We start from the raw sequence: 20,796 nt of genomic DNA, 5'->3' as shown, positions 1-20,796 counted from the left end.
AAATATCAATTCTATCTAATGCCACCCCTATCCCCTAGCAATAACAATTCAGCTTTACATTATAATTGTTTACTTACCTAACAAAGTAACGAATAATTGTTGTCAGCGGGTCATCTGAGGGCTGGCATTACTGTGCTACCTAGCGCCATAACTGTCGCCTAAACAGCACATTAGCGCCATGACGCGCACCTATTGTGAATAAATAAGCGCCTTCAAAAAACAAGGGTGACGTACCGTAACAGCGTAGAAGACGATTTATCCCCTGTAATAAATACACCATCAACTGTACGAGAGTATTCATTGTGCAGAGGTTAAGCGTTGGGACACTTTGGTAACAATTTCGGTAAACTAAAATTGCCGTGTTTGTGCTGTTTGTAAGACTGTCACGTGTTAGTGAAACTGAAACATCCACACAGATATGTATATTATAGGTTATATCTTGTAAGTGAGATATTTACCAAGAAGTTTGACATGGGAGGTGGTGATAAGCCGAAAACCGACCGAGAGGCTTCCCAGCAGGAGGCGCTTCACTTGGAGGTCTTTACAGACTATGAACGCATCACTCCCGCACAAACTGACGTCACTGTGTTAGCTACAGTGACAGCAGCTCCCCTAGCCAGTGAAGAACGTCGGGCACCAATCACGATATGTGCGGCAATTGACCGAAGGTATAGGTCACCAGATTTAGTGTAATTCAGTTTTATTTGTATGTGTATTTACTAGTGGAAGCATGAAGGAACATCTTCCATTGCTAAAGGAGACACTGAAGTTTATGGTGCATCAATTGAGAGCTGATGATCGTCTGAGTTTGATCAGCTTTGACCATGAGGTATAGACCAGTACACATTGAGGCAATATTCTGTAAATGTAGCCTATATTATTGTCCATGACAACCAACCAGCCAGGATGTTGCACCACCTGCTTTGTAGCCAGGAATAAGTGCACCCAATTGAACTAAGATATATACATTTGTGATGTACATTTTCGATTTCAATATTACTGTGTTAGGTGAAGGTGGAGTTTCCCTTAGCAAACATGGATGTTGCTGGCAAGAGTCATGCTGAGAAAGCCATCGATAGAATGAAGGATCGAGGACAAACCAATCTCAGTGGTGGTCTTTTGGCTGCACTACAAGAATTCTATAATGTCCCATCAGCTGAGGCCAGTTTAGTGGAGAGTGTCTTACTATTCACTGATGGGAAGGCCAACATTGGCATCACTGACACTCCAACCATTGAAAGAGCCACAAGGTAAGCAAACAGTCAGAATGTTAAAGAAAAGAAGTTATATTAAATGACTTTCCTGAATATCACTCAAGGTTTGATGTATTTGTGATCAACCAAAATGAGCTTGTTTGGCTTATTCACCAAAATTTCCCTAAGCTAATATGGTGTGCTATGCTGAGTAATGTTATTTGAGTAATCACCTCAATCAGGGAAATGTGGTTTGTAATGTATACTTTGTCATCTATTGTATCTAACTCCTTAAATACCATCAGCAAGATTTAGTGATGGTGTTTTATTTACTTATTAGGTCAATGCTGGGACAGATCGGACGACAGACATGTGTGTTCACGTTTGGTTATGGCAGTGAACATGATGCCAACATGTTGAGAGCTATCGCTGATGCTGGGTCAGGGCTATTCTACTACATCAACAATGTTGACTGCATACCAGACAGCTTCTGTGATTGCCTTGGTGGACTACTCAGTGTTTCTGCACAGGTTGAACTTGTACTGGTGCACAAGTTGAGTATAATTAATATCCCGTGTTGTGTAGAATATCCAGTTAAGTTTTATGGCGGCTGATGATGTTATGTTGTATCACCCTTTGACACCATACAAAGTCACTACAGCCAGTCAGAACCAGCAATATCATGTCACCATCCCTGATATCTACTGGTAAGAAATTATAACACAACTATCATGGAATGTATTAATTTTAGTGAAGAGGAGAAATGCATCTTGATAAAAGCCACAGTGCCAAAGAACATTGATATTGCTGATGTAGCTCAAGTTAACATCCTATCGTGTCACATTCAATACTTTGATGTGGTTGAGTGTTTACCAAGGCAAAGTGTCGTGGCGGCGTTTGTGATACAAGACAAGGCATGTACACAACCTGTTCTTGCTGCCAGTAATGATCAAGTTCAGCTGCAGCTGCTCCGAGTACAAGCTGCAGAAACTATTGACCAAGCAAATGAGATTGCAAAAGAGGGTAACCTGAATATGGCACGTGACTTGTTGAATGCTTGTATCGTGCGCATCGATGGTAGCAGAGTTCGTCTTCATCCGTTAGCCCAGCATATTACACAAACCATGAGAGATTCAATCAGTGGACTAGCCAATCGGATGGCTTATCTGCAGATTGGCCGAGCACAAATGACCAACCATTCACATTCTCACTGGCAGCAGAGGTCAAATACAGGATCTTCATCAGTAGAATACCACCCAAAGCCTGCCCACCCACAACCACAGCAGTTTCTGGTACCTCCTAGTGCTGCTGTTGCAATGGGAGTCCTCCGTAACACCACTGTCGCTGCCGGGTCAAACTCCAGTGAAGCAGTGGGGGTGACAAAAACGACAAGTCCTTATCGTATCTCCAGCAAGTGTGCCATGATGAACAGATACACCTCAAGTAAACACTGATCTTCTGCCATTATTGTATAACTTGTATCTACTTTTGTTGTTTTTTGTAAATGATATAATAAAATTTGCACACACAAAAGACAAAAAATAATTACAAGGCATACAAATTTAAAATAAAATTTAATTGTATGGTAATGTCGTAAATGTACACAGCTTAATTGTTTTGTATATTGTATTGTGCTTCAACAGCAACCAGATTTTGCAGGGCGGTTTGGGGGTGGGTGCAGTTTAATGTTCTCATTTTCTTTACGTTGATTTGCCTGCAATTAAGGAAAGTGACTTAGTAACAGCAAGAGTCCATAATAAGAGGGACTCTTGGTAACAGACATTATGGATCCCCTCTTGAAGGGTAACCTTGTATATATATTGCCACTAAACTGTATAGCAGGTAATATTTGCTCAGAAGTACCATCTGTCCACACTACACTAACTATGCTACTATCCACAAGTTGACAGCACTAATTCTCTCAGTGTACTGTCTGGCACACAGTTTATGGGTTGGGATATCACATCAATAAGACGGTTTTGGTAATTTTATTCAAAATCTGCCTGGACTCTAAAATTCAAACTGTAAAACCATTGAAATTCAGACTTTGCTCATAAAATTTCTGATTCGACCAGCACAATAGTAACAAACATGTACCTAGATTCCAAAAAAAACTTATCAACTTCTTAATATATATATAAACAGTGTATTCCAGTTTACACACAACAGGACATCTAAAGTCTCAAATCATAGGTAACACATACAAGTGTCCACTTTGGCTCTACAGTATGATGCTTACCTTTTTGTGTACATCCTTCAGAAAAGCTTCAAAACACTACATGATACATTAGGGATTGAATTTATGAGCTAAACAAAGTTGTTTCTCCAAACCTGTCTCACTCCCTGTCCTGTCTTTGCACTGACTTCAAAAAAGAGTGGAATTTCATGTGTTTCTGAGAACTGGAACAGTAAAAAAGTCATCACTTGAATATCACGATTAAAAATTAAATTTCGTTACTTGTTTTCCTTCGTGGGTTTGTACTTCCTTGTTGTCGAGATCGATTTTAGTGCCTAGCAACATGAGGCTAACATCTGGAGCTGCATGCTGTTTGAATTATAGTCACCCACAAAACAATAAAATAAGCAAAAAAATACATACAATTGTGATGTAGTTGTACCAGCGTATTAGTCCTTGGAAAGACGCCATGCTGGTTGTATCGTAAACCAGAATAATTCCCTATGTCCACAAATTAAAGTCAATATATCAAGATAAACTAAAGATACTTACAGCTCCACCTCGATAATACTGAGTTGTTATGGAATCATATGACTCAGTGCCAGTTGTGTCCCTTGAAAATTAAGAGTGTGCGATAATTAGAAGTAACAAGACAAATGATGTCACTCACCATAGCTGCAATCTTACTGGCTCATTATCAATTTCAACAACCTTCTCTGCCATGTCAAAACCTGAGAGCAAAAAATAGGACATTTATCATGAGCCACTTAAAAAGAATTTAATAACCAAACACTTTTACAGTAAGGACACATTCACCTAAAAGTTAATTACATCACATATATTTCTCAACACATAAATCAACACCATACCTAAAGTGTATTCTTTTTTCTCTCGAGGAAACCTGTCCTCACACAGTCTTGTGAGTAGACAAGTTTTCCCAACGTCCACATTGCCAATCATCAACACCTTATATGTAGGTACACTGTCCCTGGTCTTCTTCTTTGTAGCCTGTGACAATGACTGACCAGGATAGGACCGCAGCGAGTCATACTGATTGGTAGACTCCATTACAACATGTCAGTGACTACACAAAAAAGCAGGAATTAGATGTCGATGTGATATACAGTACAGTTTAGCCTCTCTGTAATGGATTATCACTATACTGACTAGATGCGTTAGCTGGCTGAGTTACTTACGTTAACAGCCAATTCAGAAGACTAGGTCAGATTTTATGTACAAGCAAAATGAACAGCTGAAATTTTAATGGCATTGTTTCTTTCAGTTGTGAAGTGGCAGCACAACATCCAAATCTGACAAGTGTGACAGCATAGCATCAAACAATACCCTCATAATGGGCAGTCAGACCCATTTTTTGCTGTTGTTGAAATAGTGGAATATTATGCATTCCTCGAAAAAAAGAATAGTAGGTTGGCAGCACACCTAATCATTTTTAAAAACAGTTGATGGTGAATTAATGGTTATTGCTAACCACACGTACAGTTATCACTGAGGATACACATGCTGTTATCTCACCAGTTATACTGTATTCCAGATAGAAAAATGAACAATTTATTGCTTTGATAAACCAATTTATCCTATCATAAGTCACTTATTTCATGTCAAAGCACCATGTATCATAGATTAGACATGCATGTATTTATTATCAGTTGTACAATCCAGGAGTGTAAGAAATGATAGGAAGAATATCTACCTTACCATGGAGGGTTTGCCATGATTTGTAAAACCCAGGTACCTGGGGTTTATAAATCTATGGTTTGCGAGCCCAGATAATACATCCAGATCACGTGACACGAAAACTTTCTTAACACAACGCACGTGTCACAGTACACTGTAAACACATTACAGCTTACACTACCAATACACAACCACCTCACCCATCACACAGTGCAAACTTCAAACTCGTATAACGCCTATAAAAACTACGAGCACGTGACCTGTAGTTCTAATAATAGCTCACCTTCATAGATGGTGTGAATTTTGCGAGTTAGAGTGCATTCTAACAGATTAGTTTAGTATAACGTGCTGCTGATTGTGCTGTATACATTGCGTACAGGAAAGAGGTTAGGAATGATCGTGTATACGATGATGTCGGGTTTTATTAACTACGATGTTTTCGTTTTGTAGCTGAAATGTCATCAAAAAATTACGATTATCTGTTTAAGGTGCTACTTTGTGGTGACAGTGGTGTCGGAAAGACTTGCTTGTTATGTCAATTTGTCGATAATGAAGTTCGCAAGTCGCACATCGCCACAATCGGTGAGTTCTGGACTGGGGGGCATATATGCATGTCGCCGGACTGGGCCGGATAAAACCTATTCTCAGTACTAGCGATAATAAACTAACTTTGCACAGGAATTGACTTCAAATTAAAGACACTGGAAGTGAAGGGAAAGAAAATAAGACTTCAAATTTGGTGAGCCAGTGTAATAGCACCTTGTAACTAGGTAGTGTGTGTTTCCTCCTGTGAGAGGAGCTAACACAATGCTTTTCATTCTATTAAGACTACACAAAAAGCCATACAACTGTCGAACAATTGTCCAAGGATTAGGAACAAGGGAGTAGATATAGTCTACAGGACGTGGTTTCTCTTGTAGGTCTTGTAGCAGTAGTCATTGATTTGTTCTGATGAATTGATGTAATGTAATGATTAAATACAAAGGGTTTGATCATTGTTATTATAATGTCATCATGAATAGACAGTAAATACCAACCAATATGTCACACTGTCAGTCTAATTACATGTGAGTGTGTTATGCTTTGAACGTGTATATAGTTTATCTGCTTTCATAGTCTTGAGTCAGCCGGTTTTTCTCTGTGTGTGTGTGCAAAACCTATCTGGCAATTTTGCCAGCTATAAAGAATCACACATGTTTAGTGCTAAATATTCACATGTTTGAGAAACTCTTTAGATAGATAGTTTAGATCATAGGTAATGTTTAGATCAGAAGATCAGACAAATTTATCATTATAAAATTATGTGAATGGTTGAAGGAGGATGATGTATTAAATAAAAGATACAGTAGTCTGTTGAATTGTTTTTACTGATTTATCAACTCTTGACCATATTTTGCAATATTTCAGAACTAAAACTTATTAGTGATGGTTTTTGTTTGTTTTGCTGCTCTAAATATTTATACTAATGATTAGCCCAATGATAAACAGTGCATATTTGCATAGTGAAATAAAAAAATTAGTTTTGCCTGTACCTGTATAACAAATAATAGAATTCATAAGCAGTAAATGCAGTTAAGATTATGTGGGACTGTCCTTTGTGTTTTTTGAATGGAATTTTTGTGGTATTGTATCTTCCTTATTACCAGGAAGTGTTGTGCTTGTAAGAGTATAGTGATGTTCACTTAGTAGGTGTATGTATGACCTAGTCATTATAGTTTGTTTTAACTTCACATGAAGCCATGGCATTAAGTTATTTGTAAATGTAGCACCTATTTACACGTGTATATGACAAGTAGTAGTACAACACAGCATACAGTATTTCACCTAATCTACTGGAAGTCTCTCTTTACTTAAAACACTATAATTTGTGTATAACTGTAACAAAGTGCTGTAATTTTTTAAGTGTTCTTCATATGGTTATGTAATTTGTGCCATTTTACTTACGATTTCACCTTGGGGTTTACAAAACTACAGGGCTCAAAACTTGCCGTGAATATATATTTCAAGAAGCACAAAACTTTGTTACATACCTTAAGAAACTAATCGGTAACTCTTTGCCAGTTGGTCCGAATTGCTGCAAGTGTTAGTTGAATTACCATTCAATGCAATCAGTATGGCGGCCAAGGCAACTGTTACGAAAAGCCACTCACTGTTCTTTATTGCTTCATAGCAAATAAGCCTCACAGTGGTTATTTCAGAGCCTGAAATTGTAATAAGGCATCTGCCATTTTCTGACCATTTCTGGTTAATGTCTTGTACAGTACTATTGAGTATGTCCAACCACACAACAGTATTTGTCAGATCATTTCCAAAACATAAGGCTTGTTCACACTATGAAAATAATGCAAAATTGATTCACATCAGTTGTGTTCACACTGAATGCATATTAACCGACATCTGTATTGAATTTGCTTTCAGGCAATCCACATCTATAGGTGGTTTGAAGCCAGCTTTGAGACTAGTTATGTAACACATCGAGGACACGTGAAAGGTTTGTGGGTAACTAGAGTTTGGCAGTATAGTGGTGTATTTAGTAATTTTTGATACCTGTAGCCCACCGATTACTAATTGCAATACCAACATACCGTGCATGCTCAAGATCACGTGTCAGCACATTTTTCGTGATAAAAATGGCCAATTCTACCGAGTCTGTTAGTGCTTTAGTACCAAAGAAGAAAGCCATTTTGCCGGTATAGGACTACTTCGGACGAAAAACATGACAATGGTGAAGGGAGAGTGATAGATAGCGACATAGCTGTTTGCTGTTGATGCCACAGTAATGTGTGGGCTAGCAGTGGAAACACTTCTAATCTACTCTTGCATTTGCGAAATCATCATCCCACACAGCACACGGAAGTACTCCAGGTACAAAAGGCGAATGCAAAGGAAAAGACAAGAGTACACGTGCATGTTCATCTGCCCAAGCCCAGCCATCTATCCCAGAATTGTTCAATAAAGCTCAGAGGACCTCACGACAATGGCATGAAATTATGGACTCCCTAACATATTGTATTTTGAAAGAAATGTTTCCTATCTACGTAACAGAAAAAGATGGATTTTGACACTTCATAACAACTCTTGGAACTATTTTGCAGCAACCATAGACGTGTAGTCAAGCTCTACTATGGAGCCTTACTTAAGTTACTCCATTCACTTCATTGATGAGAATTGGATTCTACGAACAAAATGTCTACAAACACTATTTGTGCCAAAAGATCACACTGCCGAAAGCCTTTGTGAGGTTATAACTGAGACACTGACCCAATGGAAGCTGGAAATGGATCGGCAGATCTGCATAGCAACAGATAATATCAGTCACATCACATGTGCTGCTAGAAGTAGACTTATATGTGGATGCGCTTTCCTTGTTTTGGTCACTGCTTACACCTTGCAGTGGTTAGATGATTCAAGAGTTCAGTGTACTGTTGGGCTGTGTAGGAAGCTTGTGTCCACATTCTCACATAGCTGGAAGAAAAAACGTGATTTGACTAAGACGCAATCAGATCTTGGCTTACCTCAACACTCTGTAGTTACAGATTGTGTAACTCTCAACTCAGCATGACTGGGAGAAATCTCGAGCAGGAAGCCTGTATAAGGCAAGTGTTAGCTACTGATCATAAAAATGCCCACCTCGTACCACTTGGGTGTCCTTGAATCAATGCAAGCAGTTTTTGGGCCACTTGAGGATTTTACTGATTGCTAGAAGAGTATGAAAGATTGCCACTACTGGATTCAGAGCTAGATCCACTTGAATGGTGGAAGGTTCACCAAGTAGTCCTCCCTACACACTACACAGTCAAAGTTTGCACAAAAATATCTTTACATTTATGCAAGTAGTTCTGCATCAGAGAGGATTTTCAGCTGCTCAAGAAACAATAGTTTCGAAGAAGCGCACTTAGTAGGATAAAGGCTACAGGAATCACGATATATTTGAAAGGATCAATGGGTAAAAAGTGATTTGAAAGGATGTGGCAGCAATGTTGGATATGGATAAAAAAAACCTTACCCAGAATTATAGGATGGTGATGGTATGGTTATCAATTCGTTAATAGCTATCAGCATTAGTACAGGTGAAGGACCATAATAATGGTACGGGAAATAATCATGAGAGCTGGCCTTACTTTGACCAACTTGATGCAATATTGGGTACACAGCCATCCTCAGCTCCTGTGACACTTCTACAGAGTTCAGCAAGTATGGTATTGACGGAGGAAAGCGAGATAGATGGTAAATACCATACTTATACACTGGATAATGAGGATCCAGACCTAACTTATGTGGAGGGTTTTACAGCACTCAGAACAAGGTTAATAATTACATAGCTACAGTTATCAGCTGTTATAGAGTTGTTTTGTGCATCATCAGATCGAGTGTGTGAAGATAGACCAGGTGACACGTAGCTCAGCCTGTCACCTGTCATTTTCTGGCCCAAAAGCCACTTTGACTGACCAAATTAAAAATGGTCTGACATGACCTATAAAAGCATTTAAAAATACACTGTGTATGTAAACTGTTACTATTATGTAGCATTGGCCAACCATGTTGCATGTTGGCCTGTCATTTTGACAAGACACCTTATATATATTGAACACTGCTACCCGTACCAATTCTGCTTCTGTCTGGGGTCACTGATTGCTTAACGTATATTGTGGAGCACTCCTGTAGTTCCTACTGCATGGTCAACTTACACATCTACAGTATCTGCTTCTGTAGGCACCTCCAATGCCCCTGGAGTCTTCCAAATGCACTTTCTACAGCCATACAAGCTCTAGTAGTTGCTCTGCAGTAGTGTGCGGGTTCACTGGGTACAGTTTCATCAGCCATGGCAAGGAAGGATAAGTTGGGTCACCGAGAATAACCAAGGGCACCTAAATAAGGCATTAATAATATTAATAATTCAAATGTATCTGCATGCCAGAAATAGTTCTTTTCCAGTCAGGAAACAAAGTATCTTGCCTGCTTTTCTGAAAACACATGCGTCATGTACTTTACCTGGCTATCCAACATATGCATCCATAGAAATGCCACGAAAATCTATTAGACTCTGCATTATTATGGAATAATAACCTTTCTGGTTACAATAATCTACAGGATTTAAGTTGAGGCAGAATAATTGGAATACAGGTGCCATCGGTTGCTCCTGCAGCCTGAGTAAAACCCCTGCAAGTCTCCAATACTTCAACAATCTCTTTCAACCTATCTCCTTGTGGAACTTTAACGTATTTTGGCATTGAATGTAGCACAATTTGCTTTAACAACTTCACACAGAGTCAACCTTCCGATATTAACAGCTCTGAAAGGGTTCTATAGTCAGTATTAGTAGCCAGTTTCCAAATAGCAACAGTTACTCGTTGCTTCACAGAAGCAGTCTTAATTGGGTAACTTCCCTTGTAATATAAGCTTGTTGCATGTGACAGTAAAAGTTTTCTGGGACATACACAAGTTTTGCTGGTACTACTTTTCCATTCATCACATCTTTCCACCATTCCTTACATTGAAGCATGCTGCATGGTTTCCACTGGTTGAGAACGGTGACAACAGCAGTTATAGCCTTTCTATAAGCTGCATATGCACCGCTGTTGCTTTTGATGCACTGTGCAGTTTGTTTTCTAACTATACTCTTTGCAAAACCCGACTTCTCTGACAAATATAACCACCTACAGTGGAACCTCAGTTATCCGGACCCAACTTATCCGGATTCTCGGTTAACTGAATTACGGAAATGACTGCTCTATTAGAGCAGTGACTGTTCTATTAGGGTAGTTGAAAATACTGATATTTTTTAAAATCTTGATAATGTTATTTATACACAGTTTCAGAGATACAGACTCTTCAGACTTATGGACCACCCCTGGTCCCAAGGGGTTCGGATAACTGAGGTTCCACTGTATAAAGAAGCAGCAAATTAGCAGCATGAAATGCATTGTTTTCGACCCTTTTCACCAACTGTATTTTGGCTTTGCACATTACATAAGGCCAGTAGTTATAACCTGAAGTGATTATGACAAAATGTAATTCACATTGCAATGACACGTGTGAACATAGTGAATGCGAATTATTCTGAAAGCGTATTGATGCAAATTGTTAAAGTACATTGTTTTTCAGTGCCTTATCGTACTATAGTAGGGATCATGAAGGTTTAGGCTTTCTGGCCGAAATGTATCACTCTAAAACCAGCCTCACAATACCTTCACGGTGCCTTGGCAATATTGGTTAGGTATAACCCAAGCCCAAAAGTGTCTTCAGTAATGAAGAACGGTAGGAGAAGTACCTCTGCAATCAATCCAGTCACCATGGAAAATACAGACGATTTCTGTTTACAAATGTAGGAAAGCCATTGCGCTACGTATACCACGAATCGACACCTTGGACTGTCAACAAAAAGAAAGGAGGACAAAGGTAAGTCCATGATGCATGCATTGTGCGTACTGCAGTATGCCAAAAGGTATCTGTCAGGCTAAAACAACATCGAACAGTGAAAATCAAGCCCATAGCCTTAGCTGTTATTGAGTTATGCTTGTCTGAAGGCATCAGGAAGGTAGTTAGTAGAAATTAAATTGAAATTAAAAAAAATTAAGTTTTCTAGCAATCTATTGGAAGTATTTAGAGTTGTACTGAAGGTACCTAACCAATACTGCCAAGGTACCAGAATGGTGTTTTGAAGCTGGTTTTTGGGTGACATTTTTAGCCAGACAAACCCAAACCTCCATGATCCCTAATATACAGTATTACCGTACTGTATGATATTTTGAGGTGCTTAAAGTTTTACATTGTGGGTTTGAGTATAGCATAGACTCTAATATATTACTAAGTAAGGCTAGGAGAATAGAGTATCAAGGGCGTAGCTACACCCGGGCCTGCACAGGCCCGGGCAATCATTGCTGGTGCCCAGGTAGCAAGCCTGATGATAGCGGCACCTGCCCAGGCATGCCTGTAATTAATACACACCAAAAATGCACACTCGCTATCTTTTTGGAGTGTCTTGTAATACTTTCCATAATAGTATCATCAAAAAATCACGTATACTTGAGTTTGTCAAGATTCCTCATCCGTCAATTTAGTAATTTTCTATGTAATGCTCAGCATCACGTGATAACATTTTAAGATTTGAGTGCAGGTCGAGAGTCAAACCACTCAGTGGACAGCACTACTCAGATATAAAGTAGTTAGATGTCTAATGGTGTAGACTGATGAGACGGACAACAGCCAATTCCTAGTCAGTTGTGGCATAGATCGTATATTCTACGGGTATGTAGAATATACTATCTATGGTTGTGGTGCCCATCTTACTGGAGGCAGGACTCAAGAGGATCTGCGGCATTGTCTAAAGCTTGTTATACAAAAGCGCTTAGTGAGTGCAAGTCGAGTCCTCGGTGCAAGTAGAGAAGGCAGAAGAGTGAAAAAGGAGTCGATGCTGGCGCTGGAGTTGCCACTGATGAAGTATTATGATGCTTATAAAGCGCTGGAGGAGTGAAAAAGAAGTCCGATAATGGAAGTTAGTCTATCAGAGTTTTAGCTTCTATATTATTCATGCAGTAGTATCTCAGTCTAATAAGCTGCACAAACAGCAGTGTATCATAGTAGCTAGCTAGGTACATGTATATCAGTAGTGCACTTTTAAACAGTTTTTTGAAAGCAAATGTGTAATAAAGAGTCCACAGAGATGGGCTCATGTTTCTTGCTAAATAGTTTGCATGGGGACAGTCAGACCAGGCAATCCTGAAAGCTAGCTACACCCCTGTAGAGTATTGTATAAAGTTAAATAGCTAGGCATCACTGACTAATCGTTTTTGTGATGAGGGGATCATTTTTCTATGCAGCACGTTTCAATCTCAAGGTCAGTAGTGCATTAGCTTACTATTTTAAGTGTCCTTAAATGGGGTTGTATGGCTAGAAATGGTACTACCACTAAAAACTAGTGAAACCCACAATTGCTTCTTTAGAAAAGCATTGCTGTATAACATTTTGTAAGTATGCTTAAAACTCATGATTGATGTTTGGATACCTTCAGTTGCCATTCACAACCAGGATACTTGTTGCCTTGACATCCATGCGTTGAGCAGAACTAGTACAGCTCCACATGTCTGCTTTCCTGATTGTACACACTTTTTTTGTTCCTTCTGTGACTGTCATAGTTGGTAGTGTGTATAACTCTGTGATTGCTTAGTAACTCATAGAAAATATGCAGCAAGTAAAACTGACATGCCAGAGTCACTGTGTGATGTAAGCACTCAGCCTCCATTTTTGCAGTCAAGTCTCATTTCAGATCAATTAGTCATAATGTGTATTGCATTTCTGAGAAAGTGTGCTTAAGATCATCCTTGAATGATTCTAGCTAAACGCTTTCAACTATCCCACAAACTATGGACTGTGGTATTTGTGTGTGTGTGGTTTCTGATGGTACATTGCAAAGCACGTTGTATGCTTGTCACACTACTGTGTCTTAAAACTTGAAAGTTTTCAAAATAGCCAAATATCAATTATTTCTGCACGTTTGCAATGAGTTCCATCCATTGATGCTGTGATTGTATTATTTCAAACTAGGGACACAGCAGGTCAGGAGAGATTTGAAACACTCACATCACAGTACTATAGAAGAGCTCAGGGAATTCTGTTGGTCTATGACCTCACTGATCAAAGGACATTTACAAATACCTCCAAATGGTTGAGAAGTATAGAAGAGGTGTGCGTGTGGTGTGTGTGTGTGTGTGTGTGTGTGTGTGTGTGTGTGTGTGTGTGTGTGTGTGTGTGTGTGTGTGTGTGTGTGTGTGTGTGTGTGTGTGTGTGTGTGTGTGTGTGTGTGTGTGTGTGTGTGTGTGTGTGTGTGTGTGTGTGCGCTGTTGTGTATAGCAGCACATATGCTCACATGTGAAGTGTATGAGATTAACAATTGCTTTACTCGCATATAGAATGCTGTTTCTGATGTGAAGAAGGTTTTGATAGCTAACAAGTTAGATGCTGTCTCAGACACACCTGAGAAAAGACAAGTTTCCACACGTCAAGGAATGCAAGTTTGTATGGCACAACACACACACACATGCACGCATGCACTACACTGCAATAAATACTTGCTACTTTATTATATTCTAGCTTGCTAAAGAAAATGGAGTACAATTTTTTGAAACAAGTGCATTTACAGCAGAGAACATTTCAGAGGTTAGTCAACTTCCAGGTGAATTGTTATCAGAGATGCTATCCCACTCACAGGCATTCTCCAGTTTAACAGAAAGTATCTTACAAGATGTAAGTGGTTATACATTGTCCCACCCCTTGAACAATTCAGTGGTTTGTGTGTGTTGAGAAAAATTGTGGTATCGGTGATCAAGACTTCTGGTAGTGTGAAGTTTGTCCTAATTTCCTTCTTTTCTCTCTCTCTTTCTCTCTCTCTCTCTCTCTCTCTCTCTCTCACCCCTTTCTTTCTTTTTGTACACTTACAAAAACCACCATAACACATTGTACATTTGCCTTGAAATTTTGTTACAATACAAGGAATCCATAGGCAAGTCTTGGTTGTCTCCATTTAAATAAACTGGCAATTATCATACTTCAATGAATACTATATAATCAATCTGGCTTCATCGCTTAAAACTACTCAACGGCCATTAGCAACATAACTAGCTTACCCTTTGTCTACAAGCCTCTTAATGTTAACTACCTATTTATAAATGATTTATAACCATTAAAGTGCTTCTCTATTACAGCCACCTGTATCATATGAGATCATGGAGGTTTGGGCTTTTTTGTCCAAAAATGTCACCCAGAAACCAGCCTTACTTTTCCTTCACGACAGCTAGGCCTGAGCCTAATGTGCCCAAAATTTTACCTATTATTCTTTCCAAAATTTCCCAAAAATTTCTCCTATTATTCTTTTTTTATTCTTGTACCTAGCCTATTATTCCATAATAATGCTCATTTAGTTTCTTTATCTATAGTCGCTTAGTTCTCAAGATGCTGATATAAGTAGTTTTGTCAGAATTAATTAATAGCTAGCCAAAATTGAAGCATTCCACCTTACACATAATTGTTATAGCCATTACACAGGCTTAAAATGGCTATCAGGAATAGTTTTTCAGTTATCAGTGTATTAAAGCTATAACTATATGCTAAGTTCAGTAGATAATGATATCAATATGTTTGTAGAAAGACTTAAAGAAATACACTGGTATGAGATGTACAAGTTTCAGAATTGCAGATAATCATGCAGTTAAATCCCTGATGCTATCTGCAGATTGTTAACATGAAACGATCTGACTGCTCTATTAGAGTATTTAAGCGTTTTATTAGAGTATATTGATTATTTAGAGGCTCTTCGACCTCTTTCAGCCAGCACTCGTATAATAATGCCAGCTATCGGCTATCATTCTTAGTAGCTTACTTCCTTCTTCTAGCTAGCTAATCAAGAAGAGGCACGCCCCTTAATTCCGACGATTATTCCCGTGGACGTCCGATAATTCTAAAATTATGCCTGTAACCATCCTATTATTCCGAATTATTCTCACGAAATTGGTGACCTATTATTCTCAAAATTATGCCGGCATATTAGGCACAGGCCTAACGACAGCTTGGCAGTATTGGTTAGGCATGATCGAGCCCAAAAACGTCTTCATTCCAACAATTTTCTATTTTAGCCGAGTTTTCTGTCTGCCTGTCTGTCTGACTGACTGACTGACTGACTGACTGACTGACTGACTGGCTGACTGACTGATGCCTCCAGCCAAGGATGACTCGACAATGGATAAGGCTGTGGGCTTGATTTCTTCACTATTCAATGTCACTTTGTCCCAAGACATGCCTTTTTGCCAACCACAGTATGTATAATAAGCGCATCATGGATTTAACTTTTGTGTCCCAGCTCTTTTTGCTGACAACAGGTGTTGATTTGCAATAGTATGGCTCCCCTGTGGCTGTGTTGACCAGCTATCACGCTAAATGCCTTTATTTTCTGTAGCAAGTTGATTGACTGCAGAGACACTTCTCAGACTGTTCTTTGCTTATAACGCTGTGTAACGAGTGGAACATAGCTGAAAATGAGGCCACATCATTTTGATTGTTGGGTGCACATTCAGACACGAAATTAATTTTTTTGGCATGCCTGGCCTTGATGCGGTATGCACGAGTTCAGTAGTCAACTCATAACTATGTTATATAAGAAAAAGTAGAAGAAAAAACTACGAATTTTAAGTTGGATTAAGGATTAAAAGAAAAAAGTAGTGAATCAAGAGAAGCTTGAAACAAGAGAGGTTGTCTATATCTGCAGATATACTAATGGACATTTATAGTGTATCTGCAGGTATAGACAACCTCTCTTGTTTCACTACTTTTTAGCTTTTCTCTTGTTTCACTACTTGTATTCTTTTTATCCTTAATCCAACTAATTTTTTCTTCTACTTGATAAAGGCCTGGTCTGAAGGTGACCATTATTTCTTCAGCCTGTTACACAGCGTTACAAATGGAAGTTCATTATGAGAAGATCAGTCCAGTTATTACTGAAAATATGGACATTTTCCATTACAAACGTGTAGGGAAGCCGCTACCTTTCTTTCTACCAATTTGGTTTACTGTGTGTTCTATTAGGAGGTGACTGTTCTATTAGAGCATTTGTTGCACCTTTACATCTCCAATGGCTCCAATACATTGATTTTGCAATACAGTATATTAGGGATCACGGAGATTTGTACTTTCTCGATAAAAAAATTGACCAGAAACTATAGCTTCACAATAGCTTTTAGCCCAAAAGTGTTTTTAGAGTAATCAAAAATGCTTTCGATAAGTTGCTATGGAACTTAAATATATATCATTTGACATAATTTTCTATTGCCTGCCTGATGCCTTTAGACAAGCGTAACTCAAGAATGACTAAGGCTACAGACATAATTTTTTCACTGTTAGATGTCACTTCAGCCCAACATATGCCTTTTGGCATACCGCAGTACGTAAAATGCATGCATCATGAACTTACCTTTGTCCTTCTTTGTGTCCCATTTCTTCTCGGTGACAGTGCAAGGTGTTGATTTGTGGTACATAAAACATACAATCAGTAGGGGTGGGGTACACTGTGAACTACATATTCTTTCTTGGATCACTTTGTTATAAAAACAAGCTCCCAAGCAAGCCTGCTTTTCAGACCTTTTGTTTCTACAAGAATGACAGAATGAATATAGTCAACTTATATTTTGAGTTTCTTTGCTAAATGCTTGACCATATTATTTCTCAATTAACTTGTCTGCTTAATTTATATTTATTATAACTCAATGGCTTTTAGTCATAATCACAAAGACTCTTTTACAATGGCTACTCTGTATGCAAACCGATTTTCAACTCACTCCTTTAATTAAGCAGTTAATCCTAACTTAACAACAGATCATCCTTTTTACTACCCATAACTGTTTATTGATTGGACCAAACTTGGTAATCATAAGTGCATCTTTAAACCCCTCCTCCTATGTGTGCCAAAATTTCAAGACGACATTCCTGTTTATAGAATTTTTTGTGAAATATGCAACCACAAAAAAAGTAAAACAATGCAAAAAAATGATACACTGTATCTTGAGGTGATTTCACTCAAATTTAGTTTGTTGTACTGCCCTACCTGGCAGACAACTCCGCTGAATAAATATTCACATTGGTGTGGTACACAAGCTTTCTTACACACTACCATGTGTATGTCTTGAATAATGAAACTCTTGTGAGAAAGCTTTTATTTATTATTTTTATTTTTTTTAGTTTATCTAGGACCGCGTCACATACAGCCAAGTACATACACCAATGTTGCAACCTACCCATTGGGCAAGTATAAACAGTGCCATAGCCAGCACTCAGAACAGTGTGTGTGTACCGGTGGAAATGATACATATGCATACGTACACAAGCAAGGGAGTTTAATTGGCATCAGGAAACCACAATACTAAGACACAACCTACACAAAAATCAAGTTAAGTTAGCTATATTGAAAGTATATAGGTGTGACGTGTCTCTGAAGATGACCCAGCAGCTATGCAGAACACGGGATGTGGTGAAGGCACAATGGGCCTTATCCAAAACTACGCAAAGCCATATAAGTGCCGTATACTATCTGTTTTATGAATGCTATACTTTCGTTTCATTTCCTCGTCATGTCCGTGATATTTTAGCTGGGAGTGTAGTTTCTACAGGAGCCTATTGGAGAATGGTGAGTTGAACGTATAAGAGTAGCTCTAGCTTTGTGAGACATAAGTATGTTGTTTTGCCGTTATAAATACTGCAGTCTAAGATGGCAAAACCCAGGAATAAAGATTAGAAGTTGGGTTTTTTAATAACGTGCGCTAAATAGAGTCAGCACAAAGGACAGGTTATCACATTCAATCTAGCATTCAGTATAGTTTCAATTAGCCTACATGCTTTTACATTGCCTGTCCTAATGGCAGACTGTCAATTTACAGTACATTAAACAAATCTATGGAAGTTTCTAATTAGCGCACGCAGCAAAATGAGCCTGCTTTGTGGCATCATTCCTGGGTTTTGCCATCTTAGAACGCCATATTTTAAACAATAAAACAACATACTTATGTCTCATAAAGCTAGGGCTACTTCTATAGACTGAACTTACCATTCTCCTATAGGCTCCTGTACAAACTACACCCCCAGTTAAAATATCACGGATGCAATGTGAAAATGAAACAAAAGTATAGCGTTCACAAAACGGGTAGTATACGGCACTTGTATGGCTTTGCATAGTTTTGGGTAAGGCCCATTAGCAATTGATCCCAATCAAGCCAATATGGCACAACAGACTCTGTTGTAACTAGAGGCCACTGGTGATATGCCAGTATATCAGTGGTGTGGCATTGGCACAGTGATCACAGTCTATAATATTATGCATACAGCCGTGCACAACGTACAGGAGATAGTTACACATCGTTGTATACGCAGCACTGCATCTTCTTGTGTACTACAGACTCACAGTAGAGTAGCTAGTAGTTAAGCCGGCCACGTGGAAAATAATTCCAGCCGCTAGCAAGCCAAATGAAGGATGAAGATGTATAATACAACTACCGGTACAAGTATTACATTACTCATTACCTTGTTGTCCCAGCTGGTTGTTTACGAGCGCATCGGCTAGTACTGGTATCCCAACTGGTCATCAGCTGGTTGTTCACTGTATGACGCCTGGAGCACATATCCTGCATACAAAATACACAGTTACAAACATTTTACATACTTGTTGTTTACGTGTAAGGTGGCCTCTGGCTCTGCTGCAATCACTCCGCAGACGTTTACTGATCTTCTCCTTCGTGCAATCTGTAATTAAGCAAGGGTGTGGCGCTGGGCGTTATATAGAATTACATGTACGGTAAAGTCATCAGCACAAACAAGCGTACTTATTATACGGTTGTGCCTTCATTCACAGGCAAATCTATCCCAGGATATTTGATAAGGCAATATGGCGCTCCATTGGCCCAGTGTGAACACAAAATGGCCCACACAAGTCGTGACTTTTGCTCCAATTTTCTCAGCACTAGTTCAGCTTTGTGACTACTACACATCAAACATAAGCTGATTGGCCCAGTGGTATACTACTGGTGGAGCAGTAAATGTCTGGGTTGGGCCAGATTGGCTCAGAGTCGAAATACTTATCAAAAACTCTGATCTATCCCCGCTTAGTTCATGTCTCTATGCCTCGTAGTTTTCTCAAACATTATTTATTATTTATTTATTTCATTATTAATGATGTAATTTTAACCTCATTTCATATTATCTTTAGTACTTGGTTGTATAATTATTTTTGTAATATAGAGAACCTTTGTGGTTTTGCTGGCTTAATATGAAAAGTTCACTGGTACTTACCATATTTAAAAGGGAGAACTATGAAATATCTGTGAAAATATTTGTGTTCTTGTTTGTAATATGATCATGCAGGTTGTAGTGGAGCTATCACTTTGTGATGTGTGTATGTTTTATGTAGATGGAGAGTCGGTTTAACAGAGATGTGGTCGCCTCTCAGATAAATAATGAAAAACTGACTTTACAACAACAACAGCAGCCTCAGGAACAATCAGGATGCTTCTGCTGAACTTCAATGCACAAATTTCATCATCTACTCTGTTTCATGATATTTTTTTTGTTATTGTATTAATTTTGAGTGACAAGCTATTTTCTGCATTTCTTCTGGTACCATATACTTGTGTACACATTTCACTGATACGTTAGATTAGTATTTAAATTTTAGTATTCCAAATTTAAAAGCGGAATATTTGTTATTCATGAAAATTGGATGTGTAGGGAGTTTAAGATGGATCTTTTATTTATTTGGATTTATAATTGCATATTTAAAAAGTTTGTGTCAACTATGGTTACAGCATTTAGAAATGTAAAGTGTCTGGTTTGAGTATTTGCCCATTGCCTGATCTGGTTTAGCTGTGACTGTTATATTGGAATAATCACATGATAAAGCGTGTTCTAGGTATTGCAGGAAGAATTCAATACAAGTTAAAACTATTTGCATGGGCATTACATGCTCTTCAAACAATTCTTGTTATCCAGTAAGTTGGGACAAACCATGGTTAGTGGCCAGAATGTAATTGGCATGCAATTTAAAACGTCATCGTTGAAATGATTGCTTGGACACTGTCCACTTTTTCAAGACCACTAATACTACTTTATTTACCATGCTATAAATAGTCAATTTAAAAATATCTCCTTACGAGCCATGCAGTACTTGCTGGCTTGTGATAAGATAGACGACTGACCAAAATG

General features: G+C 38.6%; 4 protein-coding genes across 6 annotated transcripts in view; 2 read left to right on the top strand and 2 right to left on the bottom strand.

Annotated features, from left to right (window-relative positions):
* Positions 1–200, bottom strand: part of LOC136269187 (ral GTPase-activating protein subunit alpha-1-like) — a 35,261-nt gene extending 35,061 nt beyond the window's left edge. Inside the window, exon 1 of the mRNA XM_066064682.1 lies at positions 78–200. The gene's annotated coding sequence lies outside the window, so the exon portion shown is untranslated. The remainder of the gene's footprint in view (positions 1–77) is intronic.
* On the top strand, positions 185–2,839 carry LOC136269204 (uncharacterized). Of its 3 annotated transcripts, none has more exons than XM_066064707.1 (7): positions 185–343; positions 432–668; positions 724–829; positions 1,009–1,250; positions 1,534–1,723; positions 1,779–1,900; positions 1,945–2,839. In XM_066064707.1, exons 2-7 carry the CDS (start codon positions 472–474, stop codon positions 2,645–2,647), a joined length of 1,560 nt encoding a protein of 519 aa, XP_065920779.1. In that variant the 5' UTR covers positions 185–343; positions 432–471; the 3' UTR covers positions 2,648–2,839. The 3 variants fall into 3 exon arrangements, with proteins under 3 accessions (XP_065920779.1, XP_065920780.1, XP_065920781.1); XM_066064708.1 differs by having other exon boundaries at positions 192–374; XM_066064709.1 differs by having other exon boundaries at positions 196–331.
* On the bottom strand, positions 2,680–5,362 carry LOC136269221 (ras-related protein Rab-1B-like). Its single transcript, XM_066064726.1, has 9 exons — positions 5,265–5,362; positions 4,239–4,453; positions 4,040–4,100; positions 3,922–3,982; positions 3,793–3,870; positions 3,652–3,738; positions 3,525–3,593; positions 3,433–3,468; positions 2,680–2,907 (listed from the first exon to the last, which is right to left on the bottom strand). Exons 2-9 carry the CDS (start codon positions 4,435–4,437, stop codon positions 2,830–2,832), a joined length of 669 nt encoding a protein of 222 aa, XP_065920798.1. The 5' UTR covers positions 4,438–4,453; positions 5,265–5,362; the 3' UTR covers positions 2,680–2,829.
* Positions 5,311–20,268, top strand: LOC136269224 (ras-related protein Rab-13-like). The gene is made up of 8 exons (XM_066064728.1): positions 5,311–5,450; positions 5,515–5,646; positions 5,743–5,803; positions 13,609–13,747; positions 13,974–14,075; positions 14,155–14,220; positions 14,272–14,307; positions 20,006–20,268. Exons 2-8 carry the CDS (start codon positions 5,520–5,522, stop codon positions 20,111–20,113), a joined length of 639 nt encoding a protein of 212 aa, XP_065920800.1. The 5' UTR covers positions 5,311–5,450; positions 5,515–5,519; the 3' UTR covers positions 20,114–20,268.
* The last annotated feature ends 528 nt before the right edge of the window (positions 20,269–20,796 follow it).

Source organism: Dysidea avara, chromosome 10, assembly GCF_963678975.1.
Source record: "Dysidea avara chromosome 10, odDysAvar1.4, whole genome shotgun sequence".
NCBI lineage: Eukaryota > Metazoa > Porifera > Demospongiae > Dictyoceratida > Dysideidae > Dysidea > Dysidea avara.
This window is presented reverse-complemented; position numbering and strand designations above follow the sequence as displayed.